General features: G+C 41.2%; 1 protein-coding gene across 1 annotated transcript in view; it reads right to left on the reverse strand.

Annotated features, from left to right (window-relative positions):
• Efcab5 (EF-hand calcium binding domain 5) overlaps positions 1–16582 on the reverse strand; it is a 115907-nt gene that overhangs the window by 29738 nt on the left and 69587 nt on the right. Inside the window, exons 14-17 of the mRNA XM_040749171.1 lie at positions 16189–16345; positions 5610–5899; positions 2076–2245; positions 859–1087 (exon numbers count right to left, since the gene is read on the reverse strand). Coding sequence (XP_040605105.1) covers positions 859–1087; positions 2076–2245; positions 5610–5899; positions 16189–16345 — 846 coding nt within the window. The remainder of the gene's footprint in view (positions 1–858; positions 1088–2075; positions 2246–5609; positions 5900–16188; positions 16346–16582) is intronic.

Below are 16582 nucleotides of genomic sequence, written 5' to 3' on the forward strand. Positions count from 1 at the left end.
AAGTATTTACATTATGATTCATAACAGCAAAGTTATAGTTATGAGGTAGCAATGAAATAGTTTTTATGGTTGGGGGGGTCACACAACATGAGGAACTGTGTTAAAGGGTTGCAACTTCAGGAAGGCTGAGAATCACTGAAAAAACATCACATGGGCAGTTAAGAGTAGAGAGCTGGGCGGTGGTGGCGCATGCCTTTAATCCCAGCACTCAGGAGGCAGAGGCAGGCAGATCTCTGTGAGTTCGAGACCAGCCTGGTCTACAAGAGCTAGTTCACAAACCCTGTCTCCAAAGACCAAAAAAAAAAAAAAAAAAAGAGAATAAACTCATAGACCTATGGACCTTTTTTGCTACTATGCTCAGCTAGCTTTCTTGTAACACTGTTCAGGACCCCTCTGCCTTTGAATGGCACTGCTCACAACAGGTTGGGTCTTCCTGCATCAATTAACAGTCAAGATACCCCTGCCTGACGGGCTAATCTAATCCACACAATTCCCCTTGAAGACTCTCTTCCCAGTTATCTAAAGATAACTACCACACCCTTCTACATGTTTCTTCCCACTTTGTGGGTCTCAGTGGTTTTAGTTATTAGTTCTGTTACAAAGCATCAGTTTCTGCTCCTATGCTTAGTGCTAGGAGACACGATGAACAATATTTCCAGAGCGCTCAGGCATAGATTTGTCAAAGTCCTTCCACAAATTATAAGGAACATGTCAAAAGTTGATAGATAAAGGAAACAGAACAAGAATGATGACACTGTCTACATACAGCTTTACTCTCCTTCTCTGCTTTGGGGTTTGACTTTGAAGACATTAGATAGAGAAGCTATTGACTGCTGCTCTTGTATACGTCTAGATTACCTGATAGAAACTGATCTCATGAGGTAGGAAGATGTTTATTTCATGGGGATCTCGAAGAGTGTCAACTGCCAGGACCCCAAAGATTCTCATATGTGCATCCTGAAGAGGCAGAGCCAGGAATGACCCATTATGCTCACTCTTGCTGCGGGTATTGTTCCAGAAGAAGATGTTTCCATGGTGCTGAACTTGTGGGACATGGATTGGCCTGCCTTCATCCACTACTGTAAAACTGTTGAAAAGGGACACAAGGATAGGGAAGAACCACAGGCTTTAGACTAAACAATAGAGAAAACAAAATATAGCCTTCTACAATTTTAAGCATTGTATGTAGAGGAGGTGGATCAGGAAATATCAACAGTTTGGAGGGAAAGATTTAAAAAATAATGATAGGGCTAGAAGTGAAGTTCAAAGGTAGAGTACTTGTGGCATGTGTAAAGCATCCAGTTCAATCTCCAGTATTGCAAAAGAGAAGCAGAAATAAGGAACCAACCTTAGATTTTAAGAGAAAATAATATACATGCCAAATGCCAAATGCCAGGGTTACAGATTATGGAGCCAACATTGTAAAGCCAAGCCCTTAAACAGTGAAACATTTCCAGAGTGAGTTCTAAAAGTGATTTGGTAAAACCAATTAAGACTATGAGGTGTAAGAGAGGAATCAGTAAGAAAAATAATAAAAAAAGGAAAGTGGGGGCACTGCTCCTCTTTCAGAGGACCTGGGTTTGATTCCCAGAACCCACATGGTGTCTCATAACTGACCATAACTATAGTTTCAGGGGGATCTGACACCCTCTTCTGGCCTCTGCAGGCATCAGGCATGCAAGTGGTGCACAGACATGCATGCCAGCAAAATGCCATACACACAAAACAAATTAATTGATAAAATACAACAGTAAAAACCATTTAGGACTGGGAGCCCATCAGGTACCACTCTGGAAGCACTGGTGACTTAGTTCTCCCTTGAGAAAATCACCAAGGTCCAATGCCAATTATCTTCGAAAGGAAAAATACATTTGTAGGGTTGCAGCTAGAAAGATGTAATCAGAGCCAGGCATCATGGCACATACCTGTAATCCAGCACTTGGAGGGTAGAGGCAGGAGGATCAGGAGTTCAAGGCCAGACTTGAGTACATTATGAGTTGGAGGTCAGCCTGAAGTACATGAGATCCTATCTTTAAAATGAACAGAAAGAAACCAACTCTTCAACAGGTTCTTACCTGATTCCCTTCATGTCCCTGTAGAGTACTTTGTTCAGAACAAATGGAGCATCATCTAGGGTACAAGCCACATTCCTCAAGAGAACATCCCCCCTGTTCGGCAGCAGAAGGTTTTCTTCTAAAAGGGAAATGTGAGCACTGATCTTCTTATTTCCATGAGCCTCAGCATCCTGTGGCAAAAGATTTTTGATCATGTGTTTGCATCTGTCAATGGCTATAGAGATCCCCTAACCCCTTTGTTAGCCTATTTGGGAATCTAGCACCAATAATTTCATTGAATAAATGATGCAGAGGTAACCAATCATGGGCAGTGGGAAAAAGGCTCATACCATGTTGCCCCTTTAAACCTGAGTTGTATTTAGTCAGTCTTACATGTAGTTAGATTGCTTCACTGAAAATAAACACAACCCAAACTGAAATAAAACCTCTTAACTCTAATAAAAAAAATTTTGAGACAGGGTTTCTCTGTGGCTTTGGAGGCTGTCCTGGAACTAGCTCTTGTAGACCAGGCTGGTTTCGAATTCACAGAGATCTGCCTGCCTCTGCTGGGATTAAAGGTGTGAGCCACCACTGCCAGGCGATACTTTAATCAAATTTAAAGGTTCAAAACTGAGATCGTTTGGAACCACAATCATAGCTGAAGGCGAGGGACTTCAGTAGAGTGTTGATTTTGGAGGGCTGCAGCTAGAAGATGCCTGCATTCTTCTCATCTTTCACCATCTAAACATAAGTGAAAAACAAAGCTCTCGGGGGATCTGCTTTAAGTCTCAAAAAAGATTTCTTTATTTTTATGTCTCAGGTATGAGTGCTCTGCCTACACGCTCCATGTGCATGCCTGGTGCCAGCAGAGCCCAGAAGAGGACATTAGATCTCCTGGAACTGGAGTTACAGGTGATTGTGAGTCACTATGTGGGGGCTGGGAATTGAAACTGGGTCCTCTGCAAGAACAAGTGTACTTAACTGCTGAGCCATTTTTCCAGCCTCAAGGAATTCTTAACTGTATGGATCTGATCACGGACATTTCAGGAAAGAGCTTCTTGGAGACTAAGACTGTAGACTTTCTTTTTTAAAATTCATATATAAAGATTAGATTTCACTGTGACATTCATCAAAGTTTGTTTTTGTTGTTTCTTCTCCCCCCCCATTCTTTTCTCTCCCTTGCCCCCCCCACGGTCTCCTTTCTGTTTTTATGTCACATGTGACCCTTTGCACTCCCCTCTCCTTAACACTTCCTGTTCCCTTCTTGTGGTCTCTCATCTAGTTTAATAGCCTATACTCTTCCTTATCCCGTGATAACTATTCTTGCTTGTCAACTTGACTACATCTCAAATTAATCAAAACATAAGTTGCTGAGTCCACCTGTGAAGGATTTTTCCTTATTGAATTGTTTGAGTGGGAAGACGCACCCTAAATTTGGATCTTTTGAGGGGGGGAAGATCTAGCTTAAATCTGGGCCACAACCGGTGGCAGCCTATATAAAGAACAAGGGAGAACAAAGCATTGCTCTCTGCCTGCTTGCCCTCACTCTCCCTGGCAAGTTCATTCCTTCATTGGCATTGGAGCTTCTTCTTGGGGATTCTGGTGTATACATACTGAAGACCAGCTGAGACACACAGCTTCACGAGTTGAATAGTTACTGGATTCTTTGGCCTTCCATTGGTAGACAGCCATTGTTGGACTAGCTGGACCACTGCTTGTAAACCATTCCAATACCTGCCCCCACCTTTTATTTGAGACAGGTTCTTTCTACGTCCTGGAGAACACAAAGATCCCCTGCTTTTGCATCCTGGATGCTGGAATTAAAGGTATGTACCATGGAATATTTCTCTCTCTCTCTCTCTCTCTCTCTCTCTCTCTCTCTCTCTGTCTGTCTACACACACACACACACACACACACACACACACACACACACACACACACTATCAGTTCTGTTTCTCTAGAGAATCCTGAATAACACATCCCCTTTATTTGCATACACACATTATAAAATGTTCAGCTCTGCATATGAGTGAGAACATGCAATTCTTATCTTTCTGAGTCTGGTTAACTTCACTTAATATTTCTAGAGTGCTCCATTGTCCTGAAAACTTCATAATTGCTTTTCTTTACAGCTGAACAAAATTCCATTGTGTATCTGTGCCACATTTTCATTATCCAGTATTCTATTGGTAGCCATCTAGGCTGCTTCTATTTCTTTGCTAATGTGAAAGATGTAGGAATGAATGTAAACATGCAAGTATCTCTGCGTAAGATACAGAGTTCTTTGGTATATGCTCAGGAATGATACAGCTGAGCCACATGATAGTTCTATTTTTAGCTTTTTGAAGAACATCCACACCGATTTCTGCAGTGGTTGTATTAGTTTATATTCTCATCCATACTGGATAAGGTTTCCTTTCCCCTACATCCTCTCCAGCATTTGTGGCCATTTGTTTTGTGATCATAGCCATTTTGACTGGGGTGAGATGGAATCTGAAACTAGTTTTAATTTGTGTTTTTCCAATGACTAAAAAAGTTGAAACTTAAAAAAGTTGGCCATTTATCTTTCTTATCTATCTATCTATCTATCTATCTATCTATCTATCTATCTATCTATATCTACCTACCTACCTATCTTTTTTTTGAGACAGGGTTTCTCTGTGTAACTTCACTGGTTGCCCTGGAATGCACTGTGTAGACCAAGCTGGCCTCAAATCAGAGATCCACTTGCTTCTGCCTCCCTAGTGCTGTGATTAAAGGCGTGTGCCACCACTGCCTGACTTATTTACTTCATTTTTGAGACAAGGCCTCACTATGTACTTTTGGCTGACTTGAAAGGTTCCCTGAAATCCACCTGGTGGAAGGAGGAAACTGCCTCCACAAGTTGTCCTTTCACCTCTACACATACCATCCCCATAATAAAAATGAAATTTAAACAATGAAACATTCTTTTTTGATGAGTAAATTGTTCCTCAAGCATCATGCAGAGTCAATGCAGCTTGCACTGTCACATATCTCCCTACTGGCATTTTTCATTATCATTATATTATCTAGTCTTGGCATGTATGACTTTCAGAATAGCTAAGTTTCCAGGACATCATTCCACATCCATCTTGCTTCAATCATTCCAGCTTTAGCTCACTTAGCTTGCTTTATTTTTATGTATTTTTTAAAGACAGAACTTTATGTATCCCAGCCTGACCTCAAATTCAGTATCTAGCCAAGGATGATTTTTAAATTTTGATCCTCTTGGCTCTACTTTCTGAGAGTTGAAAGTGGAAATACATGCCATTCAGGCCTGACTAACAAAGAACTGGGGACTGAACCCACAGCTTCACACAGCCTGTCAATTGAACTACATCCCTAGCCCCTCACTTACGTTTGAGTCATTTACAATTTTTTAAAAACAAACAAACAACCTGTAGCATCCCTCAGTGATGTTTTTCATCATTCAGTGATTTTTCAAGCAAATTTTATGTGTTCCACCTCTGTAGCCATTGAACATCATATACTGTGAGAAGATGTTTCCTCTTACATTCCTTCAGAAAGCATACCTGGGTGAGGGCCCTAAAGGTCTCAGTATACACTGGCTCCAGTGATACCCCACTTGTCTCTGCAGCATGTTGGATCTGATGTAACCATTTCCGTCTTGCACAATTCCTTAGACTCTCAGTGTGGTTCCTCGCTAAAGAACTCATCAGGAATTCCACGACACTTTCCAGAACTTGGTCTTCATTGCCCCTGAGCTCAGACACAACCAATTCTATGTACCTCTGAAACTGCATTGAAGATAATTTTACTTCACGGCCAGGATGTGGCTTTGGAAATTGGATGTGCAGTTTAGCTGAAAGATACAAGTGAGAAACAGAGAATGGACTAGAAATTCATTAATCTGTGGGAACTCTTTCATTTTCCTCTTACAGCACTAATGTGTGTGCTCTATGGTTAACTGACCACATTAGAGGTATCCTGAGCACTGTGACTGACCTCCTACACTAACTCAGTTTGACTTCTATGCCAGCTATATTTTTGTTTTGATCCACCTCCAGCCAGGTGAACTCCTGGAGTCTACTGTAACTCCTAACTGTTTGTCTTCCATACCCTATCCTGTTTCTCTTTGGCACTGTCCCTTGTGACCACTCATTTCCATTCCAACCTTTATAACCTCAAACACTTTTTATCACTTTATAGTAGACTTAGCAATAGTAAATGATTCATTCACATGTGTTTTTAAAACTAAAACACTACTTGATGAGCTAAGAATGTGGCTCAGTGGTAGTGTACTTGCCTAGCATTTACAAAGCCCTGGGTTCAATCTCCAGGAAAACACACACACACACACACACACACACACACACACACACACACACACACAAGCTTGCATTGCATTATGCAATTGTATGGTTCAAGTTCTTACTTGAATCTGGCCTAGTTTCAAATCATACCTGCCCTCCATATAACCTAAGAATGGTATTCTCATCCTACTATAGTTCCTGACCATGGCTTGCATATATCTGCATCCACACTCTTAAAAAAAAGTATTCTTCTACCAAATATTATATTCTAATTGCAATTTCCCCTCCTTACTCTCCTCCCAGTCCCTCCCTACCAACTTCCTTCTTCCCCAGATTTCCTCCTTTTCCATTTCCTTTTAGAAAAAGACAGGCCTCCCAGGGATATAAAACAAACACAGCATATCCAGGTGCAAGGAAACTAAGCACTTCCCCTCAAATTAAGGCTGGATGAGGCAACCCAGTAGGAGGAAAAGGGTCCCAAAAGCAGCAAAAGAGTCAGAGACAGTCCCCACTTCCACTGTGAGGAGACTCACAGGAAACTTAGTTATACAGCTGTAACATATGTGCAGAGTGCTTAGGTCAGACCCATGCAGGCTCCTTGATGGTCAGCTCAGACTCTGTAAACACCCCCGCCCCCTGAGTCCTGGTTAGATGATTCTGTGGGTTTTCTTGTGGTGTCCTTGACCCCTCTGGTTCCTACAATCCTTTCTCTCCCTTTTGGGCAGGATTCCCCAAGTTCAGCTTAATGTTTGACTGTGGGTCTCTGCATCTGCTCACATCAGTTGCTGGATGGACCCTCCCTGGTGATGATTATGCTAGGCTCCGGTCCACAAGTATAGCAGAGTACCATTAGGAATCATTTCACTGACTTTTTTTTGCCAGTTGTGTTTGGTTTTATGCTAGGTCTCTGGTCTACTCACACTTTTTAAAATTCTATCTTTGCAGTGTTCAGGATTAAAATCAGAATCTCACACATTGTAGTACCCCAGCACTAAAGTATGCCCCAGATCTTTCCTTTCATCCTCCTTTTTAAATTTTTAAAAATTTTATTATTTTACATGTTTGCCTGCATGCATGTCTGTATATCATATGTGTGGCTGTTGCCCTTGGTGGCCTGAAGATAACATCAGTTCCTGCAGACCTGGAGTTCATCTCACAACAGTTGGTTGTGAGCCACCATGTGGGTGCTGGAATTTGAAACTGGGTCCTCTGGAAGGGCAGCCAGTGCTCTTAACCTCCAAGCCCAGCACCTCTTTCATTTTTCTTTTGTACAATGATGAATCTACTACCAAACCTGAACATTACCAGTAACTTACCTTTCTCATCTTCTTCTGCCCTGTTCTAGCCCCTGTCTCCCTGCATCTCTTACCTGAAATTTGACTTTTTTTCCTCACACTGTCACAGTTATAAACATGACTGTGTTGCATATGAATATTCCTAAGCATTACATAGCATAGTTTTACCTGTTTGTAGACACTAAACAAAGATTATCAAACTACATGTAGTTTTCTTGGACTTGCTTTTAAAACATTTTTTCTTATCTTTTATCTTTAAATTTAACTTAATTTTTATTCTTTATGAAAGTTTTGCCTGTATGTATGTCTGCATACCATATACATGCCCTAAGAGACTAGGAGAGGGTGTTAGATCCCCTAAAACTGGAGTTACAGATGGCTGTGAGCTGGCATGTGGGTGCTGGGAATCAAACCTGGGTTCTCTAAGAGCAGCCAGTGCTCTTAACTTCTGAGCTATCTCTCTAGGCCCTTGCTTAAAAAATTAAAAAAGATTATTTTGTTTATTTACATGTATGTGTGTCTTTGGTTGTGTGTGAGTGTCAGTGTGTGAGTGTGTGTGTGTGTGTGTGTGTGTGTGTGTGTGCCCACATAGACAACAAGAGGATGTCCCATCCCTGGAGCTGGAGTCATAGGCAGTTGTGAGCCACATGAAGTGGGAACTGAACTCAGGTTCTCAGCATGAGCAGAAAGGACATTACTACTAAGTCATCTCTCCAGCCCCAGGACTTGCTTTTTCATTCAAAATTATACCATTTCCATCATGTTATTTCTGTAGCTTTGCCTCATTCATCTTAGCCACTGTATTCATTATGCAAGTATAACAGCATTGATTATTTGTTCTCCTGGCAATATGCATTTCAGGTATGTGGTGCATCTATGAAAGTGTTTTGGAATTTATTGTACATTAACAAGTCATAGGGATGTGATGGCTTATAATGAGTGCCAACCTGACAGGGTCAATAGACACCTTGGTAACAAACCTCTGGGCACATATGTGAGGGAGTTTTAGATTGGGATAATTGCGGTGGCAGGGTACATACCTTGGGCTAGATCCCTTGAACTAAATAAAAAAGAGAAAGTGAACTGAGTGTCAGCATTCACTCCTGTTTGCTTCCCGACCGTGGTTGCAATGCCTATGTGATTGACTAGTGCCTCCCTTGCCTGACACCACACTTTCCTCACTGTGATGGCCCATGCCCCAAATTGTGAGTCAAAAGAAACCCACCCTCCCCTAAGCTGCTTTCATCAGGTGTCTCCATCACAGCTGAGAAACGTAACTGATTGATAGGGTACAGGTCCCTTCTTTTGCGAGATTCCTGCCTGGGTTCCATTGCCGGTTTAGCTCCCAAATAACACACAGGACACTATATTAATTGTAAGCTGTTGGCCATTTGTTATTGTTTCTCATTGGCTAGCTCTGACTTAATTATTGACCCATAATCACCAATATATATTTTTATAAGGACTTATCTTTCCGAGAACTCAGACTTGCGTCCCCTCTTCCCGGGAATCACAAGGCAACGGCTTCCTTCACTACGTTTCCCAGAATCTTCCTAGACTCCTAGTCCCACCTATTCTGCTTTATTTACATATACACAGGACTTCCTGTATAATACCCATTTATCTTTGTTTCTTAATATGCTTTAGTCCCCATTCATTTAACTGAAGCTGGCTTTGGCATTGAATTGGCTCTCCTACTCTAAATTCAAGCATATTATTTAAATAAAATTCGGAATTTCTGTATTATATCAAAGAGCCATTGATATAAGACAGAAGAAAACAAAATTAGGGACTGTCATCTGTGGATTTCTTTTTCTGAAAAGTCTAATTTCCTTCATGTTTACCATCTTCCCTATTGTCACCTTTTCCAGTATGCATACATATAAAAGTTAAAATATTTCTTTGTTAACATTAATGTTTGAGTTTTCCAGAGAACAAGGGATTTCCTCACAACAATCTTCAACCACTTCGGAAAGAGAATGGGGCTCCATTTCATAGACTCCACCTGATTCGACTGGATGCATCTGAATTGCCCCATGTCATTGACTCCACCTGACAAGCACCATTCTGAAACTGGCTTGGAACTACATCACTCGACACATCTCCAGACCAAGGAACTGATACAGTGCACCTTCTACAATCTGGCCAGAGCTTCAGGCGAGAGCTTCAATCAACACTAGAACTCCAGTCAGGAACTTCAATCAAGCATCCTGCCAAACAGAGACTGTCTAATCTACTTAAGATTTTATTACACTAACATTTTTCTTCTCACAGGTTCCCATGAGACTGTCATCGTCCCATCTCAGCAGGAAGTAGTTTTGAGAATTCCACGCCCCTTCTCCATACTATTGATAGTGTAGGATAGTTTACACCTGTTAGTGTTAGTTTTCAATTATTTTAAGAATGGGATTGGAAGGTGTTCAGATTTGGGTATTTCTTTCAGATAAGCTTAGGTTTAGATGGGATAGATGTTTGAGACATTTTGTTCATTGACACAAGTTAGTTTTGTTTTAAGTTTAAATATCTTCTTTAGACTAAAAGGGGAATTGTAGGAGGAGACTTTAAGACTGTGCCGTTAGCCATGCGGTGCGCTAGAGGCGCATGCCGATGTGGTAATGGGGTAATGATAGGGCAATGAACCCTGCTGCTAACTACACCCACTTTGGTAGTGACTAGAGATGCATACAGATATGATAATGAAAGGGCGGTGAACTACACCGCTAGCCAGGCCCACTTTTGGGTGTGGCTAGAAGCGTGTATGGAGGTTCCCATAAAAGATCATGAGACAGAGCCGAACTCTCTCTTTTTGGCTTCCAGTTCTGTGGCGAAAGCTACTTGACTTATCTTGATTGCCCGTATTCTCTTGTAAGTAATTTCTACAATAAAGTTACCTATACCCTCAACAAGTGTGCCGTTTATCGTTACAGCAACAGCCTTACTTTTAAAGTGGGGTCTAGCTTTTCTCCCAAAATGTCTTCCATGTGCTTTTTCCTTCCCTTTAATGACAAGAGATCCATTCAGTATCATTTGTTTGACAATTAAGAACACTACATGGAACCTGTAGTCATTTCATCATATGCAAGCTCTTATTTCTGTAGTTAAGCATTCACTGATTTTCTTCCTAGTGTTTGCTGCTGCAGTTTTGCCTCGGGGAACCACTCTACTCTCATTGTAGCTTACAAGTGGGATCCATTGTGGTTTTAGAGGGAGAAGATGTACTCCAGGGTCACACCAATTAGGACATTCTATGCCTCTAGTCAGTGGCTGCTTTAGTATAGTATATAAGATTAGGCCTTTTTTGTTTTATTATTTCTGGGTTTTTTTTTTTGAGACATAATCTCACTATGTGATCCTGGCTAGCCTGGAACTTGCTATGAACAAGCTGGACTTGAACTCACAGAGATCCACCTGCCTCTACCTCCTGGGTGCTAGGGTTAAAGGTGTCTGCCACCATGCCTGAATGTCAGACTTGCTGCTTGAGTGATTAGGATAGATTCCATTTTATTCTTGTGTACTTGAATGATCCTGAGATAATGTGAATCTGACCCTACTTACCACAAAGAAAAGGGTCGTATGACAACAGGACCAAATCAGAGACAGGACTAGGCTGAGAGCAAGAGAGTAAGGAAGAACCGACACCTTCTAGTGTCATAATTTGGTTGTGAGCCTAGCCTTTAACGGCTGAGCCACCTCTCCAATATCATAATTTGGATCCCAAAATCTAGTTGTACTCTGAACTAGACCTGGATGTTACATGTGTGAGTGGTTCCTTTCTTTCCTTTGGGTTGTGTTTTCCATTATTTAAACCAAAACATCCTAAGTATTTTACTCACTAAACAGATTAAAATACTTCATTCTGTTCACAGAGTGGAACAACAACAAAAGTACTTCATGAAGCTGAGCGGGGAGGGGCACACACCTTTAGTTCCAGAATTTAGGAGACAGATGCAAGAGGATCTCTATGAGTTCAAGGCCAGCCTAGTCTACATAGTGAGTGTCAGGACTGCCAGAGCTAGAGAGATCCTATCTCAAAACAAAACAAAACAAAACAAAACAAAACGACACAAACAAAAAGTGCTTCCTGGGCTCATCATCTTACTATTTATTCTTTGTCTGCTCTTCATTCCTTTCTCTCCTTAAGCAATCTGGTCCTAAGGCCATTAGGATGGATGGAGCAAGGCAAGCACCTGCTTTTGGTCAGAGAAAGCCTAGGTGAGGCAGAGCCTAGAATCAGAGTTCACATGCACTAAGAGCGGCATCCTTCGAGAATATCTTGACATGGGCTGTCAGAGCCTGAGCAGTGTGAGGAAAGACCACAGTGGAAGAGCAACCTTTAGCCCGCGTGGGTGAAGAGGGTGGGTCCACAGAGAGATAGTCTGTGCTTGGATGTCAAAAGCCCATTTAGATTCTGAATGCTGAATAGAGTAAGGAGGGCATCCAAATGGAATGCCATCTGGCCTAAGGAATCACAACCTAAACAAGACAAAGACAATATTTATATCAAAGGGAAGTCCAATATGAGACATCAGCCTTAGTAAGACTTCCAGGTAGCAATCAGCTCTGCATAGGGAGCCGGATCCTGAATGGGCTGAAGAGAGCATCGATATGAAAAAAAGCCTTGGCATGCATGGGGTGTTAGAGCCTAAGAAACACACTAGGCACATCTATGGAGTTGATGTGGTGAGGGGAAAGGATCTACAAATGTGGGAGGAAATGAGAATGGGTTCTGTTGTTTTGAGTTGGACATGGAGGTATTGGTGTGAACTCATGACTTTTAATATTAGTAGAGAAGTGTTTTATATTCACATGAACATGCATGTGCATATGAAAATTCTCTACCTTTGCCTTCTGGGAAACCCAAGAGTAGATCCTTGGGAGAAATGAGCACATGTGTAACTCACATCTAGGCCTTCAGTAAAAGAGACTAAGGTTGTTCCAGGGGAAGTTGATTCTTAAGGATAAAAACAAGTGAAGCATAAGCTCTACCCGGGAGATCTCAAAATGATGAAGACATGGCTAACATTTCTTTAAATACCAAGAATACTCAGAAATCCACAAAAAATTACGCTGAGTGAGAACAAGTCTTACCTAAGAGAGTGTATATTGCATGATTCTGTTTTTATTAGGTTCTAGACAAGAAAAATTATGGCGGAAAAAACCTCAGTGGTTGCTTTGGGAATTGTGCTGTGGGGCTGCATGGGGAAAGGACACGATGAGCTTTTTGTTCTATTTCTCCAAAGAAGCATGAGCTATACTGCTCACAGATTTGTCCAAACTCAGCAAACTTACACTTGAAGGCTACATACATTTGTGGGAATTTGCATTAAGAGAAAAAAAAACAGCATACATTGAACTCACATTAATTATATGCATATCTGTGTATTCAGGAAGAAGTGTACATTTTGCTTTGAGATATATCAAAATAACAGAAATAGATGGAAAGATAAGGAGTGAATAGAGTGACAACAAGAAGCCATAGGAAAGTGTCAGTGGTAGAGCTTATGCTGTGGCTGTATAGCTGCCTCATTATAAGGTTCTTTCAGACTTGCTGTGTATTTGAACATTTTTATCTCGCTTTCAGGCAGGAGGCTTACAGCAGGCAGATTGGGGTTGGCTAAAAGTTCTGAGGGTCAAGGAATCAGTTCATATACATATCATTCTTCTCATAGCTTTTTATCCTTCAAAAAATGCTCTTCCCAAAAGTTTTCTCTCAAAAGCTCTCTTTAAGATTTCTCCTTAAAAGTTCTCTCCAATAAGCTCTCTCTTAAAGCTCTCTTCTAAAAGTTCTCTTTAATAATTCTCCTAGAGTTCTTACTAAAATAGCTCCAAAAGTTCCTTCTCATGCCATAAGGCTTCTAGTTTTTATATACACAGGCAATTTACTCTTTGACAATAGAGCATGCATATCCCTCAGAGCCTTGAAGGCAGATAAAATCTTGAGAAATTTGGGCACATCAGGTCTGGTGCAGGGAGGGGGGCAGTGGGAGGGTGAGGGGATGTTGGTGGGGGTGTTGGTGGTGGGTAGACAAGGGTGGGGGTGCAGGACAGGACACATGACTTGCAACACATGCTGTTAACTGATTAAAGGGGACTTCTCAGCACTATGTAAAAGGGAAAAGCCAAGGCTACTAGTGTGAGAACCCCAGAGGCTGCAGCTCTTACCGCTGATGCCCCAGTGGAAAGGAATTCCTTTCTCTGGGGACTATTTGAGAATACAAAGTATCCAGTATATATTCTATATACAGCCAAATACATAGTAACAAATATTCTGGAGTTGATACCTAGAATATTGATTGCTACTTCTGTAATAAATGATAAAGGCTTGCAGCACATTTTCATAATACAGTGTTGAGCATGGGGAAGATGAGAGGACATAGAAGCTAGAAAAAAGGACTAAGTCTAGGGAAATATGAACATTAAAACAAACAATGATAGTATTGGATTATAATCCAATGACTAAAACAAGAAACTGATACTCTATTATAAACAAAACTTGACAAAAGAGAAAAACTTTTATAAAGTTTCAAAGTACATCTATAAAATACTATTCATAAACAGAAAAAAGTAACTTTAAAGTAGAAGGGCTCAAGAGAAAAAAATTATTTTTGGAGAGTTCTCATGTATCCCAGATTAGCCTTGAACTTGCTATGTAACCAAGACCAGCCTGCTTCTACAGATGCGCCCCATAAAACCTAGTTTATTAAGTGCTGGGAATCAAACTCTGTGTTTTGTGCTGGTGAGGCAAGTACACTACTTACTAGACTATATACCTAACACAGCACATATCATTTTAGTCAACTGATTTCTAACAGAATTCAGTAAAAGTACAGCATTGATTATGTGTTCTGATCCTGCTAAAAGGTGAATAACTTGGATTTAGCCACAAGGAAACATTAGACAATCCATGTGAAGAACATGCTACCAACAACCAGCTTACAATCTTTAAATTTATCATAGTCATTATAACCAAGAAAAGACTGAAGAATTTCTTAGGGGTTCCTAACATCACAGTTTTCTAGTAAAAGAATAGTATTTTTACGTCATCAAGAGGAAGTAAAAATATAAGAAAAAAGAAAAGAAAAAAGAAGAGGAAAAAAATCAGTAAAGAGGACAGGCATAGCCGGGTGGTGGTGGCGCATGCCTTTAATCCCATCACTCGGGAGGTAGAGGCAGGCAGATCTCTGTGAGTTCGAGGCCGGGCTGGACCGACAGCCTCCAAAACAATACAGAGAAATCCTGTTTCGTAAAACCAAAAACCAAAAAACAAAAAAAACAAGAGGACAGGCATAGGTGACTCACATCTTTAATCCCAGCACTCGGGAGGCAGAGGCAGGTGGATTTCTGTGAGTCTGAGGTCAGCTTGGTCTACAGAGAGAGTTCCAGGACTGCCAAGGCTGCACAGAGAGACCCTGTCTTGAAAAAACAACAACAAATCAGTATAGAGAATAAAGAATTAGTATACTGAAGAGGAACTTTAGACCCAGCCAGACTTGATAGTTTAGAACTTACAAAAGCAGAGAAATAAGAATTTTAGGCAATGATGCTGCACTGTTTGAGAACTTTAACCTCAGAGTGGAGTTCTTAATCAGCTCCCATACTGAATCTGACTGGGCTCCAGGTCTGGGCTTAAAACACTCTGCAACACACTCTACTCTTGAACACACATGTGTTCCTATCCATCTACATACACTCTGGCACTCACTGTTTTCCATTTAACAACTCTAACTTCTGGGTCTGGTGGTGAAGGCCTGTAATCCCAGCTACTCAGTGGGCTGAGGCAGGAGGGTTGAAAGTTCAAGGTTGGCCTAGATTACACAGCCAGTCTAAAGCCAGCCTGGAAAGCTTAATGAAACTCTGTTTTTAAAAAATGGCTGAGAGGCAGAGGTAGGCAGATCTCTGTGAGTTCAAGGCCAGTCTAGTCTACAAAAAGAGTTCCAGGACAGCCAGGGCTACACAGAGAAACTCTGTCTCAAAACAAAACAAAACAAAACAAAAAACAAACAAACAAATAAATAAAATTTAAAAAGTAAAGAAAGGGATAGAAAGGTACAGCTCAGACTGCTTGACCATCATACATGAGACTGTAAATTCAATGCCAGGATTGGAAAAAGGAAGAAAATTAAATGCACCAGCAGATTTGAAACAGTCAGTGTACGTGCGTGCACACGTGTGTGTTACACATATTTATGAGTGTGTGCACTTGTGCATGTGCAGGCCAGAGAAAGATGCTGGCTGTCTTCCTCAATTACTTCCTACTTTATTTTCCAGACAGGGTCACTACTGAACCTGGAGCTCACTAATTTAGCTAACTGGCTGAGCACTGCTCCAGTGATCCTCATGTGTCTGCCTCCCCAGTGCTGAGTTACCTGACCTCTGCTGTGCTTCCTGACTTTTATGCAGGTGCTGGGGATCCAAATTCAGCAAGAACTTTACCAGCAGATGCCTCTAATGCTTGTTTTTGACTTTGTGTGTACGGCATGGTATTGAGAAGCTGAGAGCCAGGTTAGTACCACAACTTAAACAGGAACATGCTGATATTTTACCTTTCTTCATTGACTCTCTTTCCATGCCCTCCTTATATGTATACAAGAGACTGTCAACGTCATCCAGATTGAGAAACCCTGAACCATCATTGTCCCACTTCTGAAAGAGGGCTTCTAGAAGAAGCACCCGCCGGACTCGGAAAGCATTCTGTCGAGCCTAGGATGCAAACAGGAAAATAAGAGCAGGAGGTACAGTCTTCAGTGTGGTGGCAGGCATCCCGCATTTAAAGGGAGTATAGCATCTCTTTTTTTTTTTTTAGAAACAACTTTGCTTTGAGGCCAAGGATATCAGAGGGAAATGCAGAGATTGATTTTAATCCCCTGGTTGCCATTTCCCTGTTTCACTTCTCAACCAAAAACATCCAGGAATTTGTTGTACAAGACCAAAACACTT

This window comes from Mesocricetus auratus, unplaced genomic scaffold, assembly GCF_017639785.1.
Source record: "Mesocricetus auratus isolate SY011 unplaced genomic scaffold, BCM_Maur_2.0 Super-Scaffold_100007, whole genome shotgun sequence".
Classification (NCBI taxonomy): Eukaryota; Metazoa; Chordata; class Mammalia; order Rodentia; family Cricetidae; genus Mesocricetus; species Mesocricetus auratus.